Source organism: Aspergillus neoniger (assembly GCF_003184625.1).
Source record: "Aspergillus neoniger CBS 115656 unplaced genomic scaffold BO87scaffold_39, whole genome shotgun sequence".
NCBI lineage: Eukaryota > Fungi > Ascomycota > Eurotiomycetes > Eurotiales > Aspergillaceae > Aspergillus > Aspergillus neoniger.
This window is the reverse complement of record NW_020291167.1, coordinates 116,547-141,458: the sequence shown is the minus strand read 5'-3', so window position 1 is coordinate 141,458 and position 24,912 is coordinate 116,547. Positions and strand designations below refer to the sequence as shown.

General features: G+C 49.9%; 8 protein-coding genes across 8 annotated transcripts; 3 read left to right on the top strand and 5 right to left on the bottom strand.

The window, feature by feature from the left end:
- Positions 1-355: 355 nt before the first annotated feature.
- On the top strand, positions 356-3,272 carry BO87DRAFT_409956 (cytochrome P450). The gene is made up of 10 exons (XM_025626280.1): positions 356-734; positions 781-811; positions 860-1,000; positions 1,047-1,176; positions 1,220-1,850; positions 1,899-2,053; positions 2,535-2,726; positions 2,783-2,992; positions 3,064-3,131; positions 3,192-3,272. Exons 1-10 carry the CDS (start codon positions 421-423, stop codon positions 3,252-3,254), a joined length of 1,935 nt encoding a protein of 644 aa, XP_025475664.1. The 5' UTR covers positions 356-420; the 3' UTR covers positions 3,255-3,272.
- Positions 3,273-3,609: 337 nt separating this feature from the next.
- Positions 3,610-4,730, top strand: BO87DRAFT_160055 (uncharacterized protein). Its single transcript, XM_025618237.1, has 3 exons — positions 3,610-3,898; positions 3,948-4,511; positions 4,587-4,730. Exons 1-2 carry the CDS (start codon positions 3,697-3,699, stop codon positions 4,508-4,510), a joined length of 765 nt encoding a protein of 254 aa, XP_025475663.1. The 5' UTR covers positions 3,610-3,696; the 3' UTR covers position 4,511; positions 4,587-4,730.
- BO87DRAFT_317980 (NAD(P)-dependent alcohol dehydrogenase) lies at positions 4,569-5,751 on the bottom strand (the record flags this gene model as incomplete). The annotated part of the gene is made up of 3 exons (XM_025619787.1): positions 4,569-4,865; positions 4,915-5,526; positions 5,578-5,751. The coding sequence occupies 3 exons, from the start codon at positions 5,749-5,751 to the stop codon at positions 4,569-4,571; spliced, it is 1,083 nt and encodes a 360-aa protein (XP_025475662.1).
- Positions 5,752-7,080: 1,329 nt separating this feature from the next.
- On the bottom strand, positions 7,081-8,100 carry BO87DRAFT_462453 (GNAT family N-acetyltransferase; the record flags this gene model as incomplete). The annotated part of the gene is made up of 2 exons (XM_025629163.1): positions 7,081-7,457; positions 7,602-8,100. The coding sequence occupies 2 exons, from the start codon at positions 8,098-8,100 to the stop codon at positions 7,201-7,203; spliced, it is 756 nt and encodes a 251-aa protein (XP_025475661.1). The 3' UTR covers positions 7,081-7,200.
- A 778-nt stretch (positions 8,101-8,878) lies between these two features.
- Positions 8,879-9,878, bottom strand: BO87DRAFT_400642 (sterol desaturase family protein; the record flags this gene model as incomplete). The annotated part of the gene is made up of 3 exons (XM_025625543.1): positions 8,879-8,931; positions 8,980-9,654; positions 9,701-9,878. The coding sequence occupies 3 exons, from the start codon at positions 9,876-9,878 to the stop codon at positions 8,879-8,881; spliced, it is 906 nt and encodes a 301-aa protein (XP_025475660.1).
- Positions 9,879-10,203: 325 nt separating this feature from the next.
- On the bottom strand, positions 10,204-13,200 carry BO87DRAFT_445614 (uncharacterized protein; the record flags this gene model as incomplete). Its single annotated transcript, XM_025628172.1, has 7 exons — positions 10,204-11,500; positions 11,547-11,668; positions 11,714-11,764; positions 11,815-11,904; positions 11,959-12,159; positions 12,205-12,997; positions 13,046-13,200. The coding sequence occupies 7 exons, from the start codon at positions 13,198-13,200 to the stop codon at positions 10,615-10,617; spliced, it is 2,298 nt and encodes a 765-aa protein (XP_025475659.1). The 3' UTR covers positions 10,204-10,614.
- Positions 13,201-13,474: 274 nt separating this feature from the next.
- BO87DRAFT_343228 (putative monooxygenase) lies at positions 13,475-15,961 on the top strand. The gene is made up of 6 exons (XM_025620772.1): positions 13,475-13,948; positions 14,002-14,081; positions 14,130-14,413; positions 14,463-14,780; positions 14,827-14,969; positions 15,020-15,961. Exons 1-6 carry the CDS (start codon positions 13,723-13,725, stop codon positions 15,883-15,885), a joined length of 1,917 nt encoding a protein of 638 aa, XP_025475658.1. The 5' UTR covers positions 13,475-13,722; the 3' UTR covers positions 15,886-15,961.
- Positions 15,962-16,441: 480 nt separating this feature from the next.
- On the bottom strand, positions 16,442-24,656 carry BO87DRAFT_462449 (fatty acid synthase S-acetyltransferase; the record flags this gene model as incomplete). Its single annotated transcript, XM_025629162.1, has 13 exons — positions 16,442-17,390; positions 17,453-17,930; positions 17,990-18,330; positions 18,377-18,451; positions 18,506-19,639; positions 19,717-19,742; positions 19,793-22,045; positions 22,093-22,539; positions 22,597-23,029; positions 23,091-23,203; positions 23,258-23,381; positions 23,437-23,950; positions 24,034-24,656. 13 exons carry the CDS (start codon positions 24,654-24,656, stop codon positions 16,488-16,490), a joined length of 7,464 nt encoding a protein of 2,487 aa, XP_025475657.1. The 3' UTR covers positions 16,442-16,487.
- Positions 24,657-24,912: the final 256 nt, after the last annotated feature.

Sequence of the window (24,912 nt, the reverse complement as noted above, 5' to 3'; positions counted from 1 at the left end):
TTGATTAGGTAGTTCATTAGACTAGGGGCTCTGTAGCTCATTATCAACGAGAGTTCTCTTGAATTTTTGGCTGGTCCATTGGATAGCCATCCATATTGCGGCCCAAGCCAACAGTGATGTGATGGTTGAGGAATGCTTATCAGCTGGCCACCCCCGATCGCTACCACCCCGCACGATAATGCAACTCAGGAGTCATTAGTGTTCTTCCTAAATTAGTGCCCCACTAATCCATGACTACAATAGGGTGCGAAGATTATCTATCCCGCTGGTGTGATTTGATCTCCTGCTGTTTCCCTTTGAGGATAGCGCACTGACTGCTGCTTGGCTTATCGTCCTTCAATTCTGTCTATAGATATCTCTACTAGCACGCTTTTCGAATACTGTACCGACTTCACTAAAAAGATCGTCTTATCTAGAACAATGTTAGGACTCTGGTGTGCTGCTATTGTTATTCTTCTTGTTTTTCTTTATCAGCGATTGTCGAGTCCCATTTCTAAACTCCCTGGCCCTTGGTATACCAAGTTGACAAGTCTGGTTATCAAGTACCATGAGTTCTCGGCTAGCCGTCGTGTATTTATCCATCAGCTGCACAAACAGTATGGCACTATTGTGCGGATAGCACCCAACGAGGTCTCCTTTGCATCTTTGGATGCCATTCGAGAGATTTACGCGTCAGGCGGCAGTGGCTATGATAAGACGGAATTATATGACCTCTTTCGACAGTTTGGGATCAAGTAGGTCCTGCATCTTTGGTGGTTTTCACATACTAATCCGTCTTAGGACCATGTTCTCTACACTCGACAAGCAGACGGTAGGTTACTCATAGTAGAATCAGGCCTCATCGACTGATCTTTCAAAGCACAATGAGCGAAAGCGACAATTAGCCGATCGATATGCCATGTCCAATATTCTGCGAGAACATCATGTGTCGGCGATCCGAGATAGCGCTAAAGCGTTCGTATCCAAGTGTGCAGCTGTGGCGAAGGGTGTGGATGTCTATGTATGTGAGGAATTCAGATCAGACTGGGCCATGCTAACTTGCATAGGTCTATCTACACTGCTACGCACTTGACTGCGTAACACACTTCATGTTCAGTCCTAGCGGACTGAAATCTCTCACCGATGAAAATGACTTTGAGCTGATGGAGGAAATGACGTACCATAACAGCTTACAGAGTATGTTGTTTTCTGTGCGATAAGGACCTACTAACGGATATAGAAAACCTACTTCCTTACTACCTGCCACATCTCGCTCCATACTTCCCTTCTTGGCTGCGACCCCGTCGGGCCCCTAAATCCAACGCATACGTCCATAGAGTCACGGCCCAGACAAGTCCAGACGGATACAGTCTCCTTGCTCGTCTCTTGAGAAAGGATTCGTCCATAACCAGATCACAAGCAGCAGCAGAATGCAAAGACCACATGGCGGCAGGAATCGACACAACAGGCGATGGCTTGTGCTTTTTGATGTGGGAGTTGTCGCAACCGCACAACTTTCGATTTCAAGACCGCCTTTATGAGGAGCTTCGCTCAGCACCAGAAGGTACGCACATTGATCGATTACCGTACCTTGATGCTGTAATCAAGGAGGCCTTGCGCTGTGCACCGCCAATCCCAATGTCATTCCCTCGTTATGTGCCAAGCGGTGGTAGAACAATTGACGGGACCTTCATCCCCGAGGGAATCATCGTCAGCTGCCAGCCGTACACCGTGCATCGCCTCGACACAAAGGTTTTTCCGGATCCAGATACTTTCAATCCGGATCGTTGGATGGAGGAAGATGGCATCAACGAGCGCAACCGACTGTTCTTCGCCTTTAGCACCGGAGGGAGAGGGTGCACTGGAAGAAAGTAAGTTGCAATGAATCTCATCGTGAATTCTGGTCTAACTTTTGAAAGCCTGGCGACTGTCGAGATGAAGATCCTCCTCCAAGAAGTTTACTCCCGGTTCCAGACGACAGTGGCTCCGGACATGACTAGCTCCATGGAGATTGACGACCAAATCATCTCGTCTCGACCAAAGGGGCAGACGTGCAAGCTTATATTTACTCCTCGTGAGATATGAGATCAATTTACAGAAGGCATGGGGTAATGAAGTCCACGAATATTGGCATCGCCACATCATCGGGGTTAGTTCCAACGCAGGCACGGACGGCCGTGAGGGGTGGAGATATCCGGTCCGCTTTTGATGCGGGGTAAGCAGATCAGGGGCGAACGCTAGGAGATGAAGTCAGAAGTAGCCATCTATGAATTAATTTATCGGCTGTTTGCACCGGCATTTGCATCAAAAACACAATAAACTCTGTGTCCACTGTATCAATGGTAATTGGTACCAAATACAGAGCTCAGAGAACCGAGGTTTGACTTCTAAAAATTGAACGTCTACATCTTCTATAAGTACCAGCTACATTATCGATAACAATCCAGCATAATGGATGTCAATCTGAATCACTTTATATTATATTCATTTATAACTCAATAACAACCTCGCCAATACAATGCACATGTCTTCCCTCTCAAACTGGGCCACGGTAGCCATTCAGGCCCTTCTTCTACTTTCTCCCAACATTCCCGTAGCTACCTCCTCACCATCTCCCCCAGAACTATCATTCCTATACACGGCCTACGTCGAATGCGAATCAAGTCTCATGAGCTCTCCTGGTCCTCACGGTGTGCGACGTACAATTCCAATCGTGGGTGGAAACTTCACTGGTCCTAATCTATCCGGTAGCCTACATCCTGTACCCAACACCTTCACATTAGTTACTAAAATCCCTTAATAGGCAAGATCCTCGACGTCGGCGCCGACTGGGGCTTAGTCGATCCCCAAACCGGCATCTTCAGCGCAGACACCCGATACAACTTCCGGACCGATGATGGAGAGAATATTTTCCTTCAGACATCTGGGCCGAAGTCGCCCAGTGGACAGCTACATCTTCGACTGGTTTTTGAGACGGGTAGTCGGAAGTATTACTGGTTGAATAATGTTGTTGGTATGTTGGGTTCTGCAGTCTTCGGAGAGGGAGGTATTTTGATGGATGGGTTACGCTAACATGATGAATAGCGATCGGTATTCTTACCAATGTGGCCGAGACGGCTAATACTAGTCTGCTCAGGATTGATGCTTGGAATGTGAGTTAATTGGAATGATTCTTGGTTGTTCGTGGGATGCTGACGAAGGTTTGAATGCAGATGGCTACGGATCGGAATTCGACGAGTTTTGTGAATCCAACTACTACTACTACTACTGACTGAGAATGCCTGGATATGTCGGGAGAATATTACGGGGATTTTGGTATATTCGTTGAGTCAGCTGGGAAATAAGGTCAACCGAAGAAGAATTGCCGTCATATTCTGTTTTGGCTGTATATCCATGAGGAAGGAAATACACGGAGGTTCTGTAACCTGAAATCATTGCTTCACTTCTACAGCATAAGCTACCGAGTATGTGCATTAAGATGCTTTATCTAGACGTAAGAACTGGAATTCCCTCAACCGTGGAGCTGATATGGCAATGTCGCCGAATTCGGCGGTGCTCGGCCGGCGCCGTGCGGGGTAAGTCAGCGATAGCGTCGAACTACTCAGTCTAGCCGACACACTCAACCAAGGTCCTCATTTGTGTCATTCTCTTCCCTCGTTAACTGCACCCTGTTGCTCCTGAAACTCTCCTTTCTATTGTTCATTACTAAACCCTACAATGGCTGCTGAAAACCCTCCCTCGCAGAGCCGTCTCTCGACGCGGATCTCCATCCGCTGGGTGCCCGAACCCGCTTTCGAGAATACCGACACGATAGTCATGTCGGTCGCAGGCTGGTACGTCGACCTGCGCGTTGACAAAACCTCCGGGGATATCGACTGGGCTATTGCAGGCCAGAGAGTTGTCGATGATGCGGATTCAAGTATGATCACTTCCAGCTGATTCTTTCGTCGAGGGACTAATGGTTATAGGTCGGGTGTCGTTCACCCATGAACTCGACTCTAGGAACTCGTTTGACGCGGTTGATTGCGGTACATTTTCTGCTCTTCCTAATGGCGATGATCTTGAGAAGGGCGAAATGCCTCGTGCCGACCTCCCTGGCTCCCCGATCGCAGAGTATGAGGAGGTCTGGCGTGAGTTGACATTTCGGGAGGGCCCGGAGGGCCCCAATACCGGTGTTTCGTGGGTCCTCGAGTCGAAACAGAAACCTCTGGACGAAGGGGAGGAGGCTGAAGTGGAGAGGACTTTCCTTGGGAGAGTTTGGGGTACGTACCTGGCTCTGCACCAGGTTCAGATACATACTCGTCCCAGAGGTTCATCTACGACAATCGTCAAAGAGGGACGGGAAGTCAGTGCTAGGAGGGAAGAATGGGACTCTGCTTCCGGTTGGCAGCTCAAGTACTCCATCAGTCCCGCCGGAGCTCAACTACCTTCTACGACCCAAATTCTGGGAGATAGCTCGTGGCAAACTGGCCAGACAGTTATACTTGCAGGAAAAGAATACATCGTCAGAGGATTTGAAAGAATAGTCTAAGGTGCGTCACGTTCGTCTATATACTCATTACTCTATATTATATACAAGTGATGGTTGCTTACAGCTCGTTGCTCAGGACGTAGCGGTAGCGAGCCTTGCCAGCGTCCATTTCCACAACGGCCTTGTTGGCGTCCTTCATGGAACGCTCCTCGATCCAGGGCTGGACCTTCTTCTCGGCAGCCAGGGCAAGCATCTCACGGATCTCGTTGGGGCCTCCGATGAGGGAACCTCCCAGCTTGGCACGCTTGCCGATCAAAGCGAAGGCAGGGATCTCAAGGGCACCGTCCTCGGGAGCACCGACCTGGACGAAGCAACCGTCGAGGTCGAGCAGAGTGGCGTAGTCCACCATGGGCATCTGCAATATGTTAGATTGAGTGGGATACAGATGCGTTCAAGAGACATACCTTGGAGGAAGAGACGGTGGAGACAATGAGGTCGAGGGAGCGGGCGTTGTTCTTGGCCCAGTCGGCATCGTCATCGGTGGCGATGTAGGCATCAGCGCCGAGCTTCAGAGCATCCTCCTTCTTGTTGTTCTTGCGAGAGATGGCAACGACCTTGTCGGCGCCAAGGGCCTTGGCGAACATGATACCGAAGTGACCAAGACCACCAACACCGATGATACCGACACGCTTGCCGGGAGCGCAGCCGTAGTGTCTCAGGGGAGAGTACACGGTGATACCACCGCAGAGCATGGGCGCAGCCTGGGCGGAGGGGATGGCGTCGGGGATCTTAACAACGAAACGAGAGGGAGAGCGGTGGTACAGGGAGTAACCGCCATAGGACTTGCCGCCGTTCTGGTAGACGCCGTTGTAGGTGCCAACCATGGAGTGGCGGCAGTACTGCTCAAGACCAGAGGCGCACTCCTCGCAGTCACCGTTGCGGCCGCGGCAAGAGTCGCTCTGAGCACCAACACCAACACGGTCTCCAATCTTGATATCACCCTCGGCCTGGGAGCCAACGCGAACAGCGACACCGACGATTTCGTGACCGACACAGCAGGGGTACATGGTGGGGCCCTACATCTTGTTAGCTTGCAGTCAAAGGATGGAGTGAACGAGCATGCATACCCAACCGCTTCTGAGAGTGTGCAAGTCGGATCCGCAGATACCGCAGTGGGTGACCTTGATGTCAACATCGGACTCCTCCCAGGGCTTGGGCTCGAACTCCTGCCAGACCATGTTGCCGACGGAGTTCTTGTCAAGGCCCATCCAGCCCTCGAACTTGTAATCGGAAGCAGCCATTATGATTGAGTGTTTAGGTATGGAGATAATGATTATCCACGGAATATGATTATCAATTCCCCAGGGGTACTCCTGGCCTTTATATACGGATCACTTGCAACCAGGACAACGGGACAACGGGACAGGATTAGAAATCGAGCAGACTCTGGTCCACTTTTGATTCATGCGTGACGAGGGTGGAGACATGTTCCGTCCGAAGCCCATTCGATGACATACGATGATACGACAGTGATCTTGGGTCGACCCTGAATGGGTTACGACATCGGATTTACACGCCCCTTAATGGCCGGTAAGCGTACCTGGAAGCTTACCAGCGATCATGCAGCTGGCGCAGTTCGCCGCAATCGAAGATTTTTCAGCATGAAGCTTCCTGCCACGGGGCAACGGCATGGAATTTGGTTGAGGAGTTTCATTGGATCCAGTTAGTAAGGGACCCATCGCATGGTGATGAGTTCCAGTGTTCGGGATGGGGTTCCATGGACCTGGTGCGCTAACGGCAGTCTGCTTACGGCCCACTCGTGTGCAGCGGAGTTAAGCATAAGATGCTGACAGGTCTTCCTTCACCACGATACAACGATGAGCGTTCATTTTTTTTAAGAATCTCAATATATCCCTTCCGTCTGTGATTACAATTCTAACATATCTCAATTTTTCGCCTTTCCGACCGTGAAAATGGCATCAATGGCTTTCTAGACGCGCCGGTAACCGATGATATCTCCGGCGCTTACACCCGCCGGCGTTAACAAAACGTTGGGCTAGTACCGATCTTTCTCCGGCCACGGAAGGTGAGCCAGCCGCGGCATCCTGAGATTCCGGACTTCCAATTCCATGTTCGAAACTTCTAGAGCCTGAGCCTGAGGGTGCCACCCGACCGGTCAGCCCGTGGGATTGCTGTCAGCGGGCCGCCACATGCTCTTCCGCTGTGTTCTCCAATAATAGTGTATTTGTGGTATGGCTGAAAAGCTTGTTGTGCCTTTTCATTGGAAACTAGCCACTGAAAAACCTAGTTTGGACTAAGGCGGACTGGAATGCCCTGTGACATCATTCTCGTCCGATAAGTGCTAGGCCGGAGATATCCGTCGCACTCCGGATGGAGTCAGTCAAGCTGACGGCTGACAGCGTTAGCTACGAGCCGAGTCCGGGGGTAGCGTGTTTATTATTGACTGATGACAGACTGGATGTTTGTGGCCACTTGCCAGTAGGTTCTAGACAATCGCCGATGCTAAGCTGTGGGTAGTGGATTTGGAGGATACCAATAGTAATAATATACCTTTGCTGCTACAAGGCCAGTAGATCTACACAGAATAACTTCCCACATACGTCCATCACGTCGTAGTTCCCAATGAAAACCAACATCAAACCATTATCTTCACCCCCATTCAATGAACACTAGACTCACCACACGATACAATAGATAGTAGTCACCAACATCCCCAGCTTACCAACTTACTAGTTCCCAACAACCACCGCCTCCCTCACCAAAAAATAATGCGTCGTCGGCTCGGTCCCTCCAAACTTTGCATACTCCACCGTAATCTCATCCACAACCCTGAACCCATGATTCAAATACACCTTCAACCCCGCCGGCTCAGACATCACATACGTCTTGATGCCGTACTGATCCGCCACGCGTAGTCCGCTCTGCACAAGCATACTTCCTACCCCTTGTCTCCAGTAGTCGGGGTGAGTGGTGAGGTATTCCAAAGCTGTACACAGAACTAAATTAGTAATCTAGCATATTTTCCAAATATATATCAATATAGAAATGAAATCATCATCAATAAGTAGGATAAATGATGAGATAGAGATAGAAGAAACCATACTTAATACTTCCCCACCCCCCACCACACCCCTCAATACCCTCTCCTCAACCTCCTCTAACGGAGTCCCTCGAAACTCTAATAACCCGTCGCTTTTCATTCCCTTGACTCTGCCCTGCTCGTCGCTTCCAAGGTCATACATCTTTTTGAATTGTTCTTCCTCCTGGGCAGATGGCTCGGGTACCTGAGCTGAGAGCCATACGTCGTCTCGGTTGGAGAGAAAAGGAGGGAGAGTCCATCGCGCGTAGCCGATTACTCTTTCTTTATCTTGAACAGTATGCTCCGCGTTCTGGTTCTCAGTTGCAGGGGTAGTGCTGGTAAGGACAACTTCATGCCTCCGGACATCCCGCGCTGTACTCAACGTATGAGGGAGACGGGACTCGGTCGAGGAGATGATGGATGATGGAGTGGTGGAGGGCGTGAAGAGGAAGGCCCAGTGTGGGTCTGTGAGGCGAGAGAGAATCATGGTTTCTGCTAGGGTGCGGGAGTGGGAGGGGTGGGCGGGGTGGAGGGTATATTTTGGTGGCATTGTGGTGGGTTTTTGTATAGATGGGGATGGCGTGGGTATGTTGTGATGTGGTAGTAGTAGTGGTGGCGGTGTTGGTGGTAGGACAGCGTTGTTTGTATAGGAAGGGTTTGGGATGAAGACAGGTGGTGATATTGCAGGATTGTCGGTGTGGTTGGTTGTCATGGTAGTGCTTATTTTATGGATGATCTAGGAGATGAAGGTGGTGGGTGTAGTGAGCGTTACTCTGATAAAAGTGGATTAGTAGTAAGTGATCTTTGTATTTACTAAATTGGTTCATCTGCGAGATATATACATCAGTTGTATTCCGTACTAATTGAGTCTGGTTAATTGTTTATGCGTCAAGTGCATTTGCCAAGTCGCAGAAGATATTCAACTGTATTGCCATTTGTAATCTGGCTAGTGCTTATTTCTATGGCTACCAATGGTGTTGTAGATAATGTCAATGTGGAGTGATTCTGATGACGCTAAGCTGGAGATAAGAGCCGATGAGCATTGCTTGAAGCGTACACGTGATCTGTTGGAGACTCGGTGTATGGTCAACTACAGACTGTTTGTCCAGAATCTATGCTAGGTTGCGAACGAATTGAGCTATACATGCTTGCCACTTTGGCGAGGTGCATACGTTATACACAGTCACAATTTCAAGATTAGAATGCCTGACAGCCGTGCCAGGTATCGTATCTTCTCAACGGCAGCTTGGGAAGTTCTGGGTCGTAAGATTATATTATAAATTATGTATGACTGTACAAATAATAACAATAAGCGCATCCTGAAAGCATCACTCCTGCCGCATCTTCTTCCCTCGGGGACCGGCAACCGTTCCCATCAAGACTACAACTCGTTAGTCAAGAACACTGACAAGGATAAAGGGGGACTCACTATCCCAATGCTTAAACGAGCTAGAGTAATTCCCCCGGAAGTACCGATGGTGATCGTCATGCCAGTCCGATCCTCCCCACAGCGGAAAGATCCGTCTAAGACTCCAAGGGAAATCGTATCCAGAATGCGCGTCGATGGCCTGGAATTGACGCAGAGCCACCCAAGCCAGCACAGTCATCAAATGCACCTCGCCGGTGAAATATCCAAGGACCAAAGGGGGTCCGATCGTGCCCAGGCCAAGAAGCATGGTCTCCCAAGGGCTGGCGTACTCGGCCGTCAGACCAAACGGCGCGGCATATTGATGATGCACCCGGTGGATGGCACGATAAAGAGGGCCCCAGTGGAAGGCACGATGTAGCCAATAGTGATAAGTATCTTCGACGAAGAAGAAGATTGTGATTTGAATGGCAAGGGTTTTAAGATCGGGAAATGGAAGGGCGTATTTAAGACCGAACAGCTCCATCATCGGGTGGAACAGGACTATCATAGGCATTTCCACAATAAAGTGGATAGCAAGGATATATTTCACACAGCTCCATTGTTCTTTCGCTGATGGGGGTGCCTTCTTGTCCTGAATCTTGAAACGGTGGAATAGTGTAGGGAGAGCGTCGGCAATTATCCACGGAATGCAGCGGGCGAAATAGAGGATTTCGTGAGCGAGGAAGGTGATGATGCCTATCGAAGTTAGTAGGTGACAGAAAAAACACAATTGTGGGCGTACCAGTTGCGATAATATCATTATCCCAGTAAGCATAGTGTGTCCACCACGCCTTCTCCAGAAAAGACAGTTTCGGGTTTTGACTCGCCAGGGCATAGAGCTCGGGATATGTTGCCGCCGCCGGTGGCGTAAAGGTCGAGTTCATGTTGAACTCCATATTAGTGTACAAGCTTGAGTACATGCCCTCATCCGCGCTTGACGATAAAAATAAGCGCTTCTAAAATCCAGTATATGTACTCTGAGTACTGTTGGTGACTTCCAGCCCTGGTGGGTACTATCCGGATGGTCTGATCCGGCACACCACTCGGATGCCGGGCTCGATCGACTGACCAGACCCCGGGCTAATTAATCATCCAACAATTCAATTTCCGCCCCGCTGACTGGCTCCCCAGATTTAGCTAAGCCCTCGTTAATCCTTTGAGACAAATCTCATACCATACCAGCCGGGATCTGGATTCGTAGGCTGCCGTGTTGGCTAGCCGCTAGGGGTGCCTTTGACCTCAACGCCACACAGCATCATGCACAGACCTCAGGGGTGAGGTCGAACGACGCCGGATGCCTGGATCCCCGGATGATGGTCCAGTAAGCTAGCTAGGAGACACCTTCCGTACGAGATCGGCAACAGAAGATTCCGGTATGCACCCCAGGCTTTGATCCATAAAGGTTGTGCCAGGAGAGCTCTTTCCTAATGTCTTAAAATCCCTCGTTTTGCCACTCGCGTGAATGAAGTTGGTGATTAGCAAATTGTGACGCTGTGGAGTGAGGGATAAAGAGCTCAGCCTTGTCGGTCACTTTTAGGCTCGTCGTAAATCCAATAACAGCGACCGACTCAGACTTGCGAGCTTCTTTAGGCGCCTAAAGTTCGCATGCATCGATGCCATAGCCAGCTAACAGCGAGTTCATGTCTCATTCAGATCCTATTTTGGCGACATTCCATACACGACAACTTCCCACATCGCAGCCTGTTGTCGCGCCAGGCCCCAGTGCCCAAGACGTCTCAATAGTTCAATAAAATGACACAGCATGCTGGAATGCATGGGCTTTGGCCCCCACATTCCGGGACAATTGACCTCCGCGAGTATCCTTTCACAAAAAATCCCCGCGTGATTGAGTTCTGGAAAGTCGAAGGCATTCTGTGTGACATCTGTGTGATCGGCTATATCCTTGAATTGAAGATAGCAATAGAGTACCAATATAGCTCGATGTAGAGACCGAGGCGCGTGGATTGGTGGCTCCTTCGCTATAGGCATACTCTCCAGGCAGCGGAAGATCAGGACTGCATGGACAACGCACCGGCAGCCATCTCGCGAATTTGCCCAGGCTCGAGCGTAATACACGTGCCTCTGTGACTCTTCATGCCCCTCACGCCCAACTGCAAGTTCCAAGCGATCAAAATCCACCAGGGAGGAGAGAAATGTGACGTGCCACAGCGCTCTTAGGCAGAAGTTATTAGGGCCAACGGAAGAGCTTCTCTGGGTAATATTATTGCAGTAGAACTTCTCGAGCACACTTTGCTGTGAAGGTAATGCGGAGTAATCATCAGACATACGGGCATCACATACAGATCCTGCAATCTCCTCCAGGGCAAAGTATTCTTTAAAGCTGTTTTGTTTGGCCATCGAGTCCGAACGAACATGGGAACTTAGTTGTCGGGTTAAACTACGACTCCAGTCTGCTGCTGTTGGCGCGGTCCAGATTTCATCGTCAGAGATAGAGGACCTCAGCGACGGGCGTCTCATGTAGGGTTGTGAAAGAAACAAATCCGCAAACTCGCTATCCAGTATGGCCAAACCTGCTACGAGGCTAGACACGGTCAGTCGGTACTCGGTGAATGCTTGGGTAGTCTAACCGGCGTTGCTCTTCTTTGGCAACCCATTTAGTCCACGCTCCCTCTGGGTCGCGTTCGATTTCCTCTCTTTCAATCTCGCATGTTGACTGGTGACTGCGAAGCACCCGAATTCTCCGGACCCACTGGCTAAATTAGATTTTCGAAAGTCTACCACAGGGCAAGCATACCGTAATTATGGTATTATGAAAAACCTGAATCAGCAGGAGATGTCTACGCTTCTTCTCTATGTCAGACGATAAGACCCATTGGTTGATGTTGACATACTTACTCCGCTCAAATAACCAAACACCTGGCCTATCAAACCCGCCTGAGACATGGACCGTACTTCAGGCTCTCCTTTTCCAATGTATGTTTCCCACTAGGAACATTAATACAAGGCACTTCCCTTTCACTAAGGAACAACCTAACTTACGGATGCTAGTATAGCTTTGTTGAGTGTTTCAAAAATCCTGGTGCCACAAGAAATACCATGTCTGGAGCCTAGAAACAGACTACCGATTGAGCAAATTGAAAGCAACAGCAAAGCGTTTGCAGTTGAAGGTCGGAATGTTGGCGCATGGACTACGGGAAATATGGGATGGAATTTAGCAAAGTACATTTGTATGCACATATTCTGGAAATGTCAGTTACGCAGAGGAATATGTCATCAAGCACATACTAGGAAGTCCGTCGATGGCAAGGGATCTGTTGGAACGCGATATTGTAGACGCTCAGTCAAACCTTGTCGGTATGGCTCATCAACGTTTGCTCGTGATTCTCGATCTGGCAATCCATGCTCTGTACCTGGCGCCTCGGGGTGCGTGAACCAGTGACGACAAACTATGTCTTCGAATTTCTCAGTGCCATTTGGTAGACTTTCACCTGTCTGCAGGAGCGGGTCGCTTATCGGGCCCATGGTTGCCGAGTTCTGCAACAACGCTGGTAGGTTGGTTGATGCAATAATGGCAGCATTCAATGCATTGATATCAAAGTCATCAGTAGCGAGCCAAGTGGGAATCTGCGTCATGCTCTCAAGTGTCCAATCATAGGCCTGGCACTGTAAGTTCTCATTCAATGCATTGTCCGGTGGACTTAGGGAACTTGGACAGCCACTGGGAGAGCTGGCTGCCGGCCCCGGCTGCTGTGAAACCCGTTCGTATGCCTTGTCAACTGTCGAGCTATTTCCGTTGGCTTCTAGCATCGTAAGATACTCGCCTTTTTCAGCACTTGAAGAAAAAGGAAACGTAGTTACATTTCCGGGTTCTGGATGGTCAAACGATGACGATGGCGGCGTATCTAATAATATAGGCGGCGTTCGCAGTGGATCCAAAGCAATGCCTTCATCTAACCTGGGCGCGGCACAGAGGGTATTATCAACTTTGGGATTTCGGGCAGGCGTTGGCTGCTCCGGAAGCCTGGGCTGCTGGGGACTATCCTGTCCGTGATTACGTGCATGTCGCAGAAGGGAGTCACTAGATCGTCAGTCTAAGAGCTATTGCCCAATACTGATGATAGCATACTGGCGACTGAAAGGTTTACCACAAACAGAACAAAGAAACGGTCTCTCCTTTGTGTGGGTTCTGATATGGCGCGAGAGATGATCCTCCTTGGCGAAGGACTGGAAGCACCAAGGACAGCTCCGTTGCTTTCTGTTGCGAGGTCGACTTGGGGGCATGTTGGCAGCCAATTGTGAACCAAATTTCACTCGTTATCGATCGGTTGTCCCACGTCTAGCATGAAAAGCATGGCTGGAGTGTCTGGGGGTGGGGAGGGACCATTATCACCCACTGCTAGTGATGTTGGGGGGTTGGAGTCTTCTAACTAGTCGAGTACTCGTGATCAACGCAGGCACAAGCTGCTGCCTGAGGTTCCCCTCGGCGTCCCGCTGGTCCCACCGGCTTTACGGCTTTCCCCTCATCCTCTCCTCTTCTTCCCCCCAACGAAATCTCGGGAGATCAACATTTATGCCAACATGGCACAAGGGTTCCAAAGCAGCCTATTTGTGGCTTATTGCTTCCTCCCCTACGGTGTACAACAACAGGTCATGCAGGTTGACCTTCAGCGCCAGGTCCCGCCGGCGCCGCCTGTTCCTCCCCCATAAGCGGCCTCCACCCCTTGCCACGGCTTTATCAATCCCTGGTCAACAGCTTTATTTTGATCCACGGTGAGACCTGACGCAGACAAATACTTAAGCATAATGAATCAGAAAGACTGGGAAACGACTGATGTCGTTATATGTGGATGTGGTCCTACGGGCGCCCTGTTATCCGCTTATCTCGGTCGCGCCGGTGTCCACAATGTGGTACTGGAGAAGGAGCCGACAATCACCACTGATCCGCGTGGGATAGCCTTGGATGACGATGGAATTCGTTACCTACAGGGCCTGGGTCTGTACGACTCTATCTATACCAAGATAGGCACCTGTGAGTCTCCCTACCGCCACCATACTCGGGAGACTAACAAGCCGATCAATCAGCCATGGGAAGATTCAATTTCGTCAGTGGGACCGATAGCGATATGCACAAAGCTCCGATTCTGGCAATGGACTACAACATAGTGGGCTCTATCAACTCTCTTTGATGTGTACCCACTGACGATGTGAAGATCGCAGGAGCGACAGGCCATGTCGGCTTCATAGGCCATAAACAACCCGTCCTCGAGAGCCACATCAGGGACTGCATGCCTTCATCCCATTGCTCCTTACGATGCAACGCGACTGTCATTCGTCTGGAAGAAGACGAAGACTGGACTTATTGTACATACCGTACCGCGGCCGGAGAAGAGCACAGTCTTCGAGCAAGATTCTTCGTGGGCGCGGACGGGAAGACAGGTTACACGCGCAAGCAATATCTGGAACCGCGAGGCGTCATCTTAGAGAAATTCCATGAGTCAGTTAACCAACTCTTCTGGGAATTTCCGTTGCTGACAAGACAATAGAGCCTTCTATGAGGAAACTTGGGTAGCATTGAACTGGCGAATCACCTTACCAACACCCCAGTCGCATCCCAGCTTCCCACTGTGGAAGCGAGGTTACTCACCAGAGCAGGTGTATGACCTATTCTTTCCGCCCGAGTTTCGATTTCTTTGCAATCCGGACAGACCAGCTGTTGCTGGGCGCTTTGGCCTCCCAGCTGACAGACTGTGGCGGTTCGAGTATATCATCCACAAAGGCGAAGATGGATATGTGATGGCTAGTCCAGAAGAAATGCGACGCGTTGTTTATCCCTACATCACACACAGGGGCAGTCGATACCAGTATGTCTATCTTCCTATTGCCCGGAGACAATAGCTGACCGCGCAGGCTCGCTGGAGACGTACAGTTTCCTGAAGATTGCATCGAAGTACTCCGCTGTCGCCCGTTCACATTTTCGTCGCGGACCTGCAACATATGGGCGAAGGATCGAGTGATACTGTGTGGCGACGCAGCTCACGTGTTTCCGCCCTGTAAGTCACGTCATTGCTCCCCGTCAGGCATGCACTTACAACCATTGCAGTTGGCGGGCAGGGTATTGTCTCCGGTTTCCGCGACGCAATATCACTCTCCTGGCGCCTAGCTATGCTCTGTCGCTACCACTCTAATCAGAAATCTCATCATGATGTCCTAAAGGCTTGGTATGAGGAACGTAAGCAACAGCTCAAGCTTTCGCTAGCAACAACGGTCGCGAATGGAGTTATGGTATGCGAAACTCATCCGCTGAAGATCTTTCTCCGAGACTGGTACATCTGGTTCCTCCAGTTCTTTCCCAGCTGGAGACGACAATTACAGCACGGTCGCAGAAATGCTGCGATATTCCGATACAAACATTCCAGCGGAATGCCTTTTATCCCAGATCTAAACGGTGGTCTATATCTTCCGCAAATATATTGTCGTCGAACAGAGGACGATGAGATACTTTTCACAGACGACGCAATTTACGGTTCAGATAATACCACCTCTCTCTTCCGCTTATTTGTATACGTGCAGGACTCATCTGAGATCCCAGCTATCAAGCACGCCCTCGAGGGAATAGAAAATTGGTCCCGTGGCGAGTTCAGTGCAACCGACATCCCCTTTATTCTGGAAAACGGTGATATTGACCCAACGAGCTCATCTAAAGGAAGAAACATCTTCCGCGTCGCTACCGCAGACGAATTTGCCAAATCTCCGTTGTGTAGCGATCGTCCCAGGCCCTCGGATTACGACCCTTTCCTTTTAGGAAATAAAGTACAAGGGAAATATATCATTGTGCGGATGGACCGAACTGTGTTCGCATCTTGTGCGAACGAGGATCAATTAAGGGGCGCTGTGCAGATGATGTTGGGTTATCTTTACGGTGATACTACCGCTGAGTACTCGGCGAAGATATATAGTAGGATATAGACGGGTTGAGGAAAGGATTGTCTGATAGTACTGAACCAGATCTCTACTCTTTTATTCATTTTGCACATGTAAGCACACATAACCATTAACATATATTTTCTACATCCATAGTAAACATTGCCAAAAGTTTCACAAAAGTCTACATTGATGTGATCCTTGGTTGGGTTGGGGATAAAGGAACACAGAAACACAAATGGCCGCTTTGGAAAGTCACCTGACCGATGCGTGGACCGGTCGCATCTACGCCAACCATATTAGACGGGGATTTGTGTACCGAATAGAGACCTGAGAAGCATTTCAGTAGAACAAAGCAATCTCATTTCTTTCAAACGAAACTATTCCAAACGAGGGAGTAAGTGAGTAAGCAAGTAAGGGATAAGACAGCAAGAAATCAGACCACACTCAGCGACCGTGTACTTGTTGAGTGAGCGCTTCTCTTCCCTTCCAAAGCCAAACAAAACAAACAAACAGCAAATTGGCCCCACATTCTGAAAACAACTGCCCCATGGCCCCACAAGCACCACACCACACCACCTTAACCCACCCACCGCCTTTTGTCCTCCCACCCAGCTTGCCTGCCTGCCTAACATTGTTGGAGCGGTCTAGCCGGTTCCACTATCAGCAACTGCATCCTCAGCACTAATCCCATACTTCGTCCGTAGCCCCTTCATAACCAGCGCCGCCACACCAGCTACAGTCTTCGCCTGCGAGATCTCAAGAACAGACGTCTCCAGATCCAAACTACGTCGAATCCAATACTTAACTTCCAGTCCCATGAGCGAGTCGATGGGGAAACTGGCAATCTGCTTCTCGTCGAGTCCGGCCTGCGCCGAGAAATTGCCGACGCGTTTCCCGAGTTCGCGGATAATGGTGCTCTCGCATTTCGGGTCGTTTAGGAAGGAAGGGTTGTTGGCGATGGCTTCGAAGAGGCGGAGGAGAACGTCGGCTTCTTGATTGTGCGCTTCGGCTTTGCTGGTTCGCATTAGGGATGGGATGTTGAAGCGCACGTCTTGCTCGAATGAGGCTTTGCTGTTGTTGGTTTCCATTTGGTCCGGGTTGAGGAAGGAGGTTACGCCAACCATTATGTCTAGTGGGGAGGAGATGAGGGTGGGAGGGTCGGTGGTGGTGTTGGTGTGTGGTAGGGCGAGACGGAATGCGTCGATGACTTCTTGCTCTGAGAGGGAGAAGCGGGACTGTGTTTGGAAGAGCTCGACTAGGCGTGTGTTGCGACTGAAGTTTCCGACTTCTTCAACCGCGCCGAGGGTGACGCGGGTTGCTGGAAGGCCTAGCGAGCGGCGGTAGGTTACGAAAGCGTCGACGAAGGTGTTCGCGGCGCCGTAGTTAGATTGGCCTGGGTTGCCGGATGTTCCTACGACGGAGCTGAAGAGGACGAAGAAGTCGAGCTGTTTTCCGGAACAGACGTTGTGTAGGTTCCATGTGCCACGGATCTTCGGGCCTTGGGGTGCGATCCATTGCGCGTACGACATGTTCGCAAAAAGCTCATCCTTTTGCAGTTGGGCAGATTCAGCACGCTTTCCGGGATAAATTGGTAAGTTGGGAGGTTTACCTGTAGTACTAAGGAGAGATTGACGACTCCTGCGAGTTCGTGCTCACTGGCAGACACTGCTTGCTCGACGCTATCTGCGTCTTCGACACTGCCGTGGACTACGGCCACTGTGCAGCCCTGGCTCTCTAGCTCCTTGACGTAGGCTTGATCAGACTCGGATTGACCTGCTGATCGTGACATTATGACCAGATGTCTGGCGCCGTTGGTAACCATCCATGTCGCTAGTACTCGACCGATGCCGCCAAATCCACCAACGAGCAGGTACGACTTTGTAGGAGAAAAGATGTATCTCTTTTCGATTGGCTTGTATTTGAGACTGTGAGGCACTTCTGGCATCTTCACAACTATCTTACCAATGTGCCGGCCTGTCTGCATATGTCGGAATGCACTTGCGATATCGTCTGCCTCGAACATCCGTGGAAACAATTGCGCCTGTAAACGCCCTTCTTGACAGTAGGTAAACATCTCATTGATCGACCTGTGGAACATTAGCACCCAGGGTCCATGACTAGTGTCAGTATGGAATTAGAAACATACCCCCGAACAAGATCTGGGTAGTCATCGAGCATCTCACTCAAGTCAACACCAAAGAACGAGCGGTTATTTGCAAAGTGCACCATCTCCAGCTTTCCATGCTCCAGCATGTCACGCTTACCAATCTCAATCATCTTGCCCATTGGGGCCACGCAGTCCCAAGATGCATGCAGAAGTTCGCCTGCCAGTGAGTTCAGGACAAGGTCTACACCACGTCCGTTTGTAGCAGCCAGGACACCACTGCGAAATGAGACACTTCGAGAATCGAATATTCGATCTCGTGAAATATTAAAGTTTTTAATGAGGAACTGGATCTTTTCTTCACTGCTGACAGTGGCATAGATCTACATATGGATGAGCATTGGTCTATTGACGGGGAAGGAGACATACCTCAGCACCAACCATGCGGCATATGTCGATCGCTGCCAACCCGACACCACCGCAAGCTGAATGAATGAGCACAGTCTGCGAATCGAACATTAGGAAACCTGCTTCTCAATGTATTCACAATCATCTCACCTGTCCTTTGTTCAGATTTCCTATCGTCAAAAGGGAGTAGATCGCCGTTGCGTAGACACAGGGCATCGCAGAGGCCTGCTCGAGCGATATGTCGTCTGGAATACGCATGCAATTTGTTTCCTGCGTAATCAATTGAGTCTTGAATGTGCCCTGCTGAATCACGATCACGGCGTCTCCCGCGTGCAAGTCAACCACTTCCGATCCTACTCTGCGGACAACACCGCTGCCTTCTAGACCCAAAGGAAGATCGGTCACGAGTAGGCCCAAGGCAAACATGAGATCCTTGAAATTCAAGCTAAGAAACCTCATCTCCACTTCGACCTCATTCTGCTTCAGGCTCATCTGTCGTTCTTCCTCTACCCACTGAAGCGTATCTAAGACACCGCGTACTCCAGGATGGAGGCGGAGGGGTCCACAGTTGCCTTCAACTTCCAGCTGCCTCTCTTTTGATAAGCCGTTGCACCTTGTTGTATATACAATGCTGTCTTCAATGGTGTATTCATAATCCCTGCCAGACGGATTGGCCTTCTCATCGAGAAACTCGTTAAGCACGCGGACTAGAAGGTCCGCGGTAGTATCAATAAAATCGTCAATCTCAAGGGTCCTGAAATCCATGCCGGTCTCAGCTCGGATGGTACGTCCAAATCCCTGTATAAGTCCATAGCGAGGATCAGAGCACGTCTTTTGAGAAAGCTGGGTGACCCAGAGTGTCCGGCGGGCAATAGAGAGATAACTCCTAAGGTTCGAGAAAGACTCTCCTGACAAGTCGTAAAGGAAAGGACCATCAAGATCAAGAAGTGAAATAACAACACTTTTTTCAACATCTTCGCCGAATATACACCATTCCACAGTATGCCCATAATTTGAAAGCTTCTTTTCAATGACCGCTGCCCATGGGTGCTTTTGAGTTTGAAGCGTTCCGAGAAGGCTGATTACAGACATCGACGGCTTGGACAGCGCGTTCCTTGCTATCATGGTGGCAGACATTTGGAATGGAAAGTCTTCGTCATCTACGAAGTCTTCCATTTCCAGGAAGCCTGCCTTGATGAGTTCGTCGTTCCACCGGTCTACCTTGACATAAGGTCGATCGACACGCTGGTCTGAATCCCCTAACCACCATCCAGGGAGAGTGCCCTGTTGGAGAAGTCAATCATTCCCACTTAGAACAGACTCCAGCGCCGTGTAAAAAGAATGAAACAGAGTATACATACCATAACCCAGTCAATATAAGGTACGTCTGGCCACTGAGATTAGCAGATGCTTGGGATAGGGTTGCATTCATCGTACCAGCAGACAGCTCATGGAGAACAAACCAGCCACCAGGCCTCAGTAGTGTCTTCACATTTATAAGAGTCTTATTCAAACTCGGTGTAGCGTGTATTACGTTGGATGCGATAACCAGATCGAATCCTCCAACTTCAAAACCCTGCTCTGCAGGCGACAGCGATATATCAAGGACCGCGTACTCTAATTGATTTCCATATTTCTCCTGCAAGGGTATTAGAAATCCAGGAGTGACATCTGTCACAACATATCTGGCGAAGGATCGTTCTCCACTGGCATCGACTAGAGCTCTTAGAGCAGCCACCGTGGCGGATCCCGTTCCAACGCCAATTTCGAGGATTCGCAGCTGAGGACTGGAATGTGCGACGAGGCGGAAAAGTCGATCCCAATTGAAAATATCCACTGCGTAGGCATATATGTCTTTCCACGAGTCACGCGGAGCCAGTAACTGTGCCGCTGATTGTTTCCCGACCATCAGGGACTCCATCTCTGATTCAAGACAGTATCGCGCATCCGCAAAGAACCCCGACAGTCTCAGATCAGGAACCTTGTCAAGTAGGCCTTTCCATAGACTGAGGCGTTCGCCAGGGCTCATTAGTGCCCATTTCCGTGCCTCTTCAATGCTGTGATAGTCTTCCGTTCTTATCCGAAGAGCCTCGGACTGAATCCACTGCTGATACTTTGTCATATGAGGCACGGTTGGTGTTAGATTACGAACCAGAACGTCAAAATCTAAAATTGCCAAAACAGCAAGCCTAGCTGTTGTTTCTAGTCCTGTATCCACACCAGCGCGCCTGATTGAGCGTTTTGTACGATTGAGACGGATCTCTGGTTTGTAGTCCATGTGAGAGCAGAGAAAAGGCTCTTCACGTACGATCGCTCCTTCACTTTCTAGCGCAAAGAAACGGGCGTCCCTCATGAATAGGGCGATGCTGCTATCACTGCGTATCAGGCGGGAATCCCCTCCTAATCTACCAGACATAGGCCCAGACGATGTAGGACTGACCACCAATGACATGGTCTCGCTACTGTGCGTTAGGTACACCTCACCAATATACGAGGGAACACCTACTACACCAGCCCCTGGTGCAATACCGCGACATGCCGCAACACAGTGTAATTGCAAGCACTGGTCGATGGCGGTAGGATGAATAAGATAGCGACCACTATGCAGGCTTGGATCGTCTTCAACAGTCGCCGCGGCTTCATAAGATGAAGGGCTAGCTGTAATGTCATGCAGACCTTGGAAGGAAGTCCCGTATTTCAATCCCGCCTTCTTCAGCTGTCGATATAAATAAGGCGACGAGAGAGGTCTTGGGAATACAGCGGCCCTTGTCGGCGGCGGTGGATCGCTCAGTGTACCAGACTTAACTTGGCCAGAGCAGTGCTTTTTCCACGAGTTACCATCATACGAACTAACCGTGAAGTCGTACCATGAGGATTCCACTAGGTCATTTACTGTGACTGGTCGCATGCTTGTTAGAAGCTCGTATTCAAGACTCGGCTCCAAAAGCAAGGCATTCCTGATCAATATGTTTTGCAATAAGATCGTATCCGAACCGGTGAGTTGTCTGGCGGCTTCGGCCACCATGGCTATGTAGCCAGCACAAGGAAACACTATTTGGCCGCCAACATTGTGGTCCCAAATCCATGGAATCTCATCCAGGCGGAGAATGTTTCTCCAACAAGGCTCTAATTCACCCGATTCCAAGGTGCGTGAACCAAGCAATTCATGATGTGGGAATTGGCGCAAACGCCACTGTCGAGGAGGTCGACTTTCGGACCAGCCTAAGTCGTCGTATTGCCAGGGATATGGTGAAAGGTCGTTTAAACAGGTGCCAGAGCCGTTGACGGCCGCAAAACGAACCCGTGAGCCGTGAAGATACGCCTGACCCACTGCTTCCAGAAAGGTGGAAGTGGAGCCCTCCCCTCGCATTAAGGTCGGACAGTAGGTGTTCGTTGTTTCCACATCCTTGGAGATCTGACGGATAGGTCCCGAAAGTGCTGAGTGTGGCCCAATCTCTAGGACAAGGGGCTGCAGTAGTTCAGACGCCGACTTCAGCGCTGCACCCATGGCAGCAGTGAACTGGACTGGTGATTCCAGGTTCGCCCTCCAGTAAGCTGCATCCAGCTGGCTTGTATTCTGGATTTCTTGCCCAGTCATGGTCGAAAACATTTGAGCTGCCAACTTCGGCCTACAGGACACGTAGGGACGGATTAGTTTCTCATAGTGGGCTGCTGCGAACATCATGTGGCCTATCAAGTGTTAATGTTGATCCTCGAATCGAGACAGTGCGACTTACTAGAGTGATAGGCAACTTGGACGGGGAGCATTTTCATTAGTATGTCCGGTGTGTCGCTGCGTATTCTTGATGCCACGTCTTCCAGCGATGCCTTGTCTCCCGATAAAGTTACACTTTCAGGGCTATTATAGCAGGCGACAACGACACCACCTGTAATATAGGAACTGACTTGTTTTGGGTTCATACCGACTGCCATCATGGCCCCCTTCCCCTCGGACCGAGAAGATACTTCACCACGATAGTATGCTAAAGTTATAGCTGTCTCCATAGAGATGGCCCCCGATGCATATGCAGCAGCAATCTCCCCACTAGAATGACCAATCACTTTGGATGGGTGTATATTGCATGACGCGAGAATATTGACCATAGCCAACTGAATGGCGGTGCAGAGCGGTTGGGAACACTGAGCGCGGTCCATTGTAGTTTGGTCGCCGTTCATTAAGGTATCTTTAGTCTATTAGCACATTGTCATGTTTGTGGTTGGTGAAAGAGAAGAGAAAGTACCATGTAAGAGCCACCTTGGCGGGATTGGAAGGCCTTTAAGGGTATTATCCATTATCTGTAAATCACTGGAGAATTGGGGATATGCTTCAATGAGGCCCCTAGCCATTCCAGACCACTGTGCACCTTGGCCGGTGAAGGCGAATATCAACTCCGATGCTTGCAGCTCGGGTAAATGTCTCCTTTGAAACGCATCGGCATTTATTGAATCGCCGTCTGTAACCACAAAAGCACGATGAGATAGATGATCCCTCCTAGAACCAAATGTGAAGGCAACGTCACCCAACTTATGAGGGTGTTGGCCGATGTATGATTGGAGTTGTTCAATTTTCTTATTTAGGGCATTTGCTCCCCATGCAGATAAAGCTAGTATCTGATTTGGTTGTTTTCTTGGTGCCAAGATTGTGTCGCGCGGTTGAAACGCGTCTAGTATAACCTGGTATCACATCAGAGCACCGTCGCGCAGAGGGTGTAAGGGCTTGTTTAAGGAGACTTACATGCGCATTTGCTCCTCCGATCCCAAAGCTGTTCACACTCACTCTCGCCTCTTTGTCCTCCGGCCATGGTAATGTGTCTATTGGTACCTCTAATTTGCCCTCCTGAAATGGAACTACGTGGGTTAGTTTGGGAGACTGACATAGATACTCAATTTCAAGAAACTTACTCTGTGGGTGAGGGGTCTCAAAATATATATTTGGGGGAATCTGTCTATGTTCTAAGGAAAGGACGGCTTTGATCACACTGGTCAAGCCAGATGCGCCTTCCATGTGGCCAACGTTCGGTTTTACCTTTTCGCACATTAGTTGATGCAAGTCAATGTAGGCCTATGTAAAGAGAACGTACCGCACCGATAAATATCCCTTTCTCTCCGAAAATGCTAGTCACAGCCTGAGTTTCTGTCACGTCACCTATAGTTGTTCCCGTTCCATGGCACTCGAACAATGCCGTCTGACAAGGGTCGCTGATCCCCGCCCTGCTGTATGCTTTGCGGATAAGAGTCTCTTGGCTTTCCCGGTCCGGTGTTGAAATGTTCGGAGTCTTTCCATCACTGTTGGTTGCTGTCGAGCGAACAATTGCCCTGATGGGATCACCGTCCTGTATGGCAGCTTCCAACGGCTTAATGAATATGGCATTGATCCCTTCTCCGCGCCCGTATCCGTCTGCTGAGGCATCGAAGGTTTTGCATTTGCCATCGGGAGCCAGGATCAGATTATCGGACATTGTTACAGACATTGTAGGAGAGAATATAATACTGCTGCCACCGACAATAGCCGCGGAGCAGTCGCCAGAGTATATTGCCTGACAAGCTTGGTGTAATGCGACCAGAGAAGATGAGCATGCCGTTTTATATGTGATACTATTCACGCGTGGTAAGTTAGACGAGAGGGAAAGATGTAGAGTTGGATACACTCGGAGGGAAAACCAGTGGATTCAACGTACCTCGGGCCTTTGAGGTCAAATTCGAATGATATTCGGTTGGCAAACGCAAAGTCGCCCGTCCCCATGGCTCTGAACCGGTCGATGTACTGAGTATCTTTGCTGGTAATTTCGAGCCAGTCCTCTCCAAAACTACCTACAAAACAGCCGATGTCGCGGCCTCTCCAGTCTATCTGGCCGGCATTCTCCATACACTCCCACACAACCTCGAGGAGAAGTCGTTGTTGAGGATCCAAGCTTCCAGCTTCTGAAGGTTTTCCGACAAAGTCCTTGTCAACCTTGCCAAGATACTCTTCCTGCAAGAAGTACCCATGTTTAGTTTTGATTTCATGAGGTCTGGTGGGGTGATAGAACGAGTCTCCATGGTACCTGCATGGAGGGACTTCGCCTAGGGCGCTTCTTTTCTCCACTAGCAGCGACCAAAATTCCTCTGTAGTTCGGATGTTACCAGGGAACCTCATTCCCATGCCCACAATGGCAATGGGTGGTAGGGGGCCGCTTGGAAGTTCGCCGATCTGACTCCATGGCGTGGTGGGAGGTTGCTCGGGATGAGGTTGTTCCCCGACATCCTCGATGTGGATCGCGGAGGCCTCCACCACGTGCTCGCTTCCATTGTTTATGGCCATGTGACTGAGCTGTACTCGCGGCGTAGGATGCCCAGGCGGCGAAATCTGCTGAAACCCACAATATATTCTACAGGTGCATTGCTAATATTCTCACCATACAATGTTGATCATATACGTTAGCTATCCAGTTTCGAGTATTGGGGAGCAAAAACTCCGGTTCTGCTAACTCCCCGGCAAGAAAGTCGCCGTATAATAACCAGACCAGAAGAACATGGGTCTAAATTTGCATATGCATGATGCAGTATATATCCACACA

Bases quoted from the DNA above. Each gene is read 5' to 3' on its own strand.
- BO87DRAFT_160055 (XM_025618237.1), top strand. From the start codon at position 3,697: ATGGCTGCTGAAAACCCTCCCTCGCAGAGCCGTCTCTCGACGCGGATC. The intron at 3,899-3,947 runs GTATGATCACTT...TAATGGTTATAG, and splicing joins TGTCGATGATGCGGATTCAA to GTCGGGTGTCGTTCACCCAT.
- BO87DRAFT_409956 (XM_025626280.1), top strand. From the start codon at position 421: ATGTTAGGACTCTGGTGTGCTGCTATTGTTATTCTTCTTGTTTTTCTT. The intron at 1,001-1,046 runs GTATGTGAGGAA...TAACTTGCATAG, and splicing joins CGAAGGGTGTGGATGTCTAT to GTCTATCTACACTGCTACGC. The intron at 2,054-2,534 runs GTGAGATATGAG...GGGCCACGGTAG, and splicing joins CAAGCTTATATTTACTCCTC to CCATTCAGGCCCTTCTTCTA.
- BO87DRAFT_343228 (XM_025620772.1), top strand. From the start codon at position 13,723: ATGAATCAGAAAGACTGGGAAACGACTGATGTCGTTATATGTGGATGT. The intron at 14,414-14,462 runs GTCAGTTAACCA...ACAAGACAATAG, and splicing joins ATCTTAGAGAAATTCCATGA to AGCCTTCTATGAGGAAACTT. The intron at 14,781-14,826 runs GTATGTCTATCT...CTGACCGCGCAG, and splicing joins CACAGGGGCAGTCGATACCA to GCTCGCTGGAGACGTACAGT.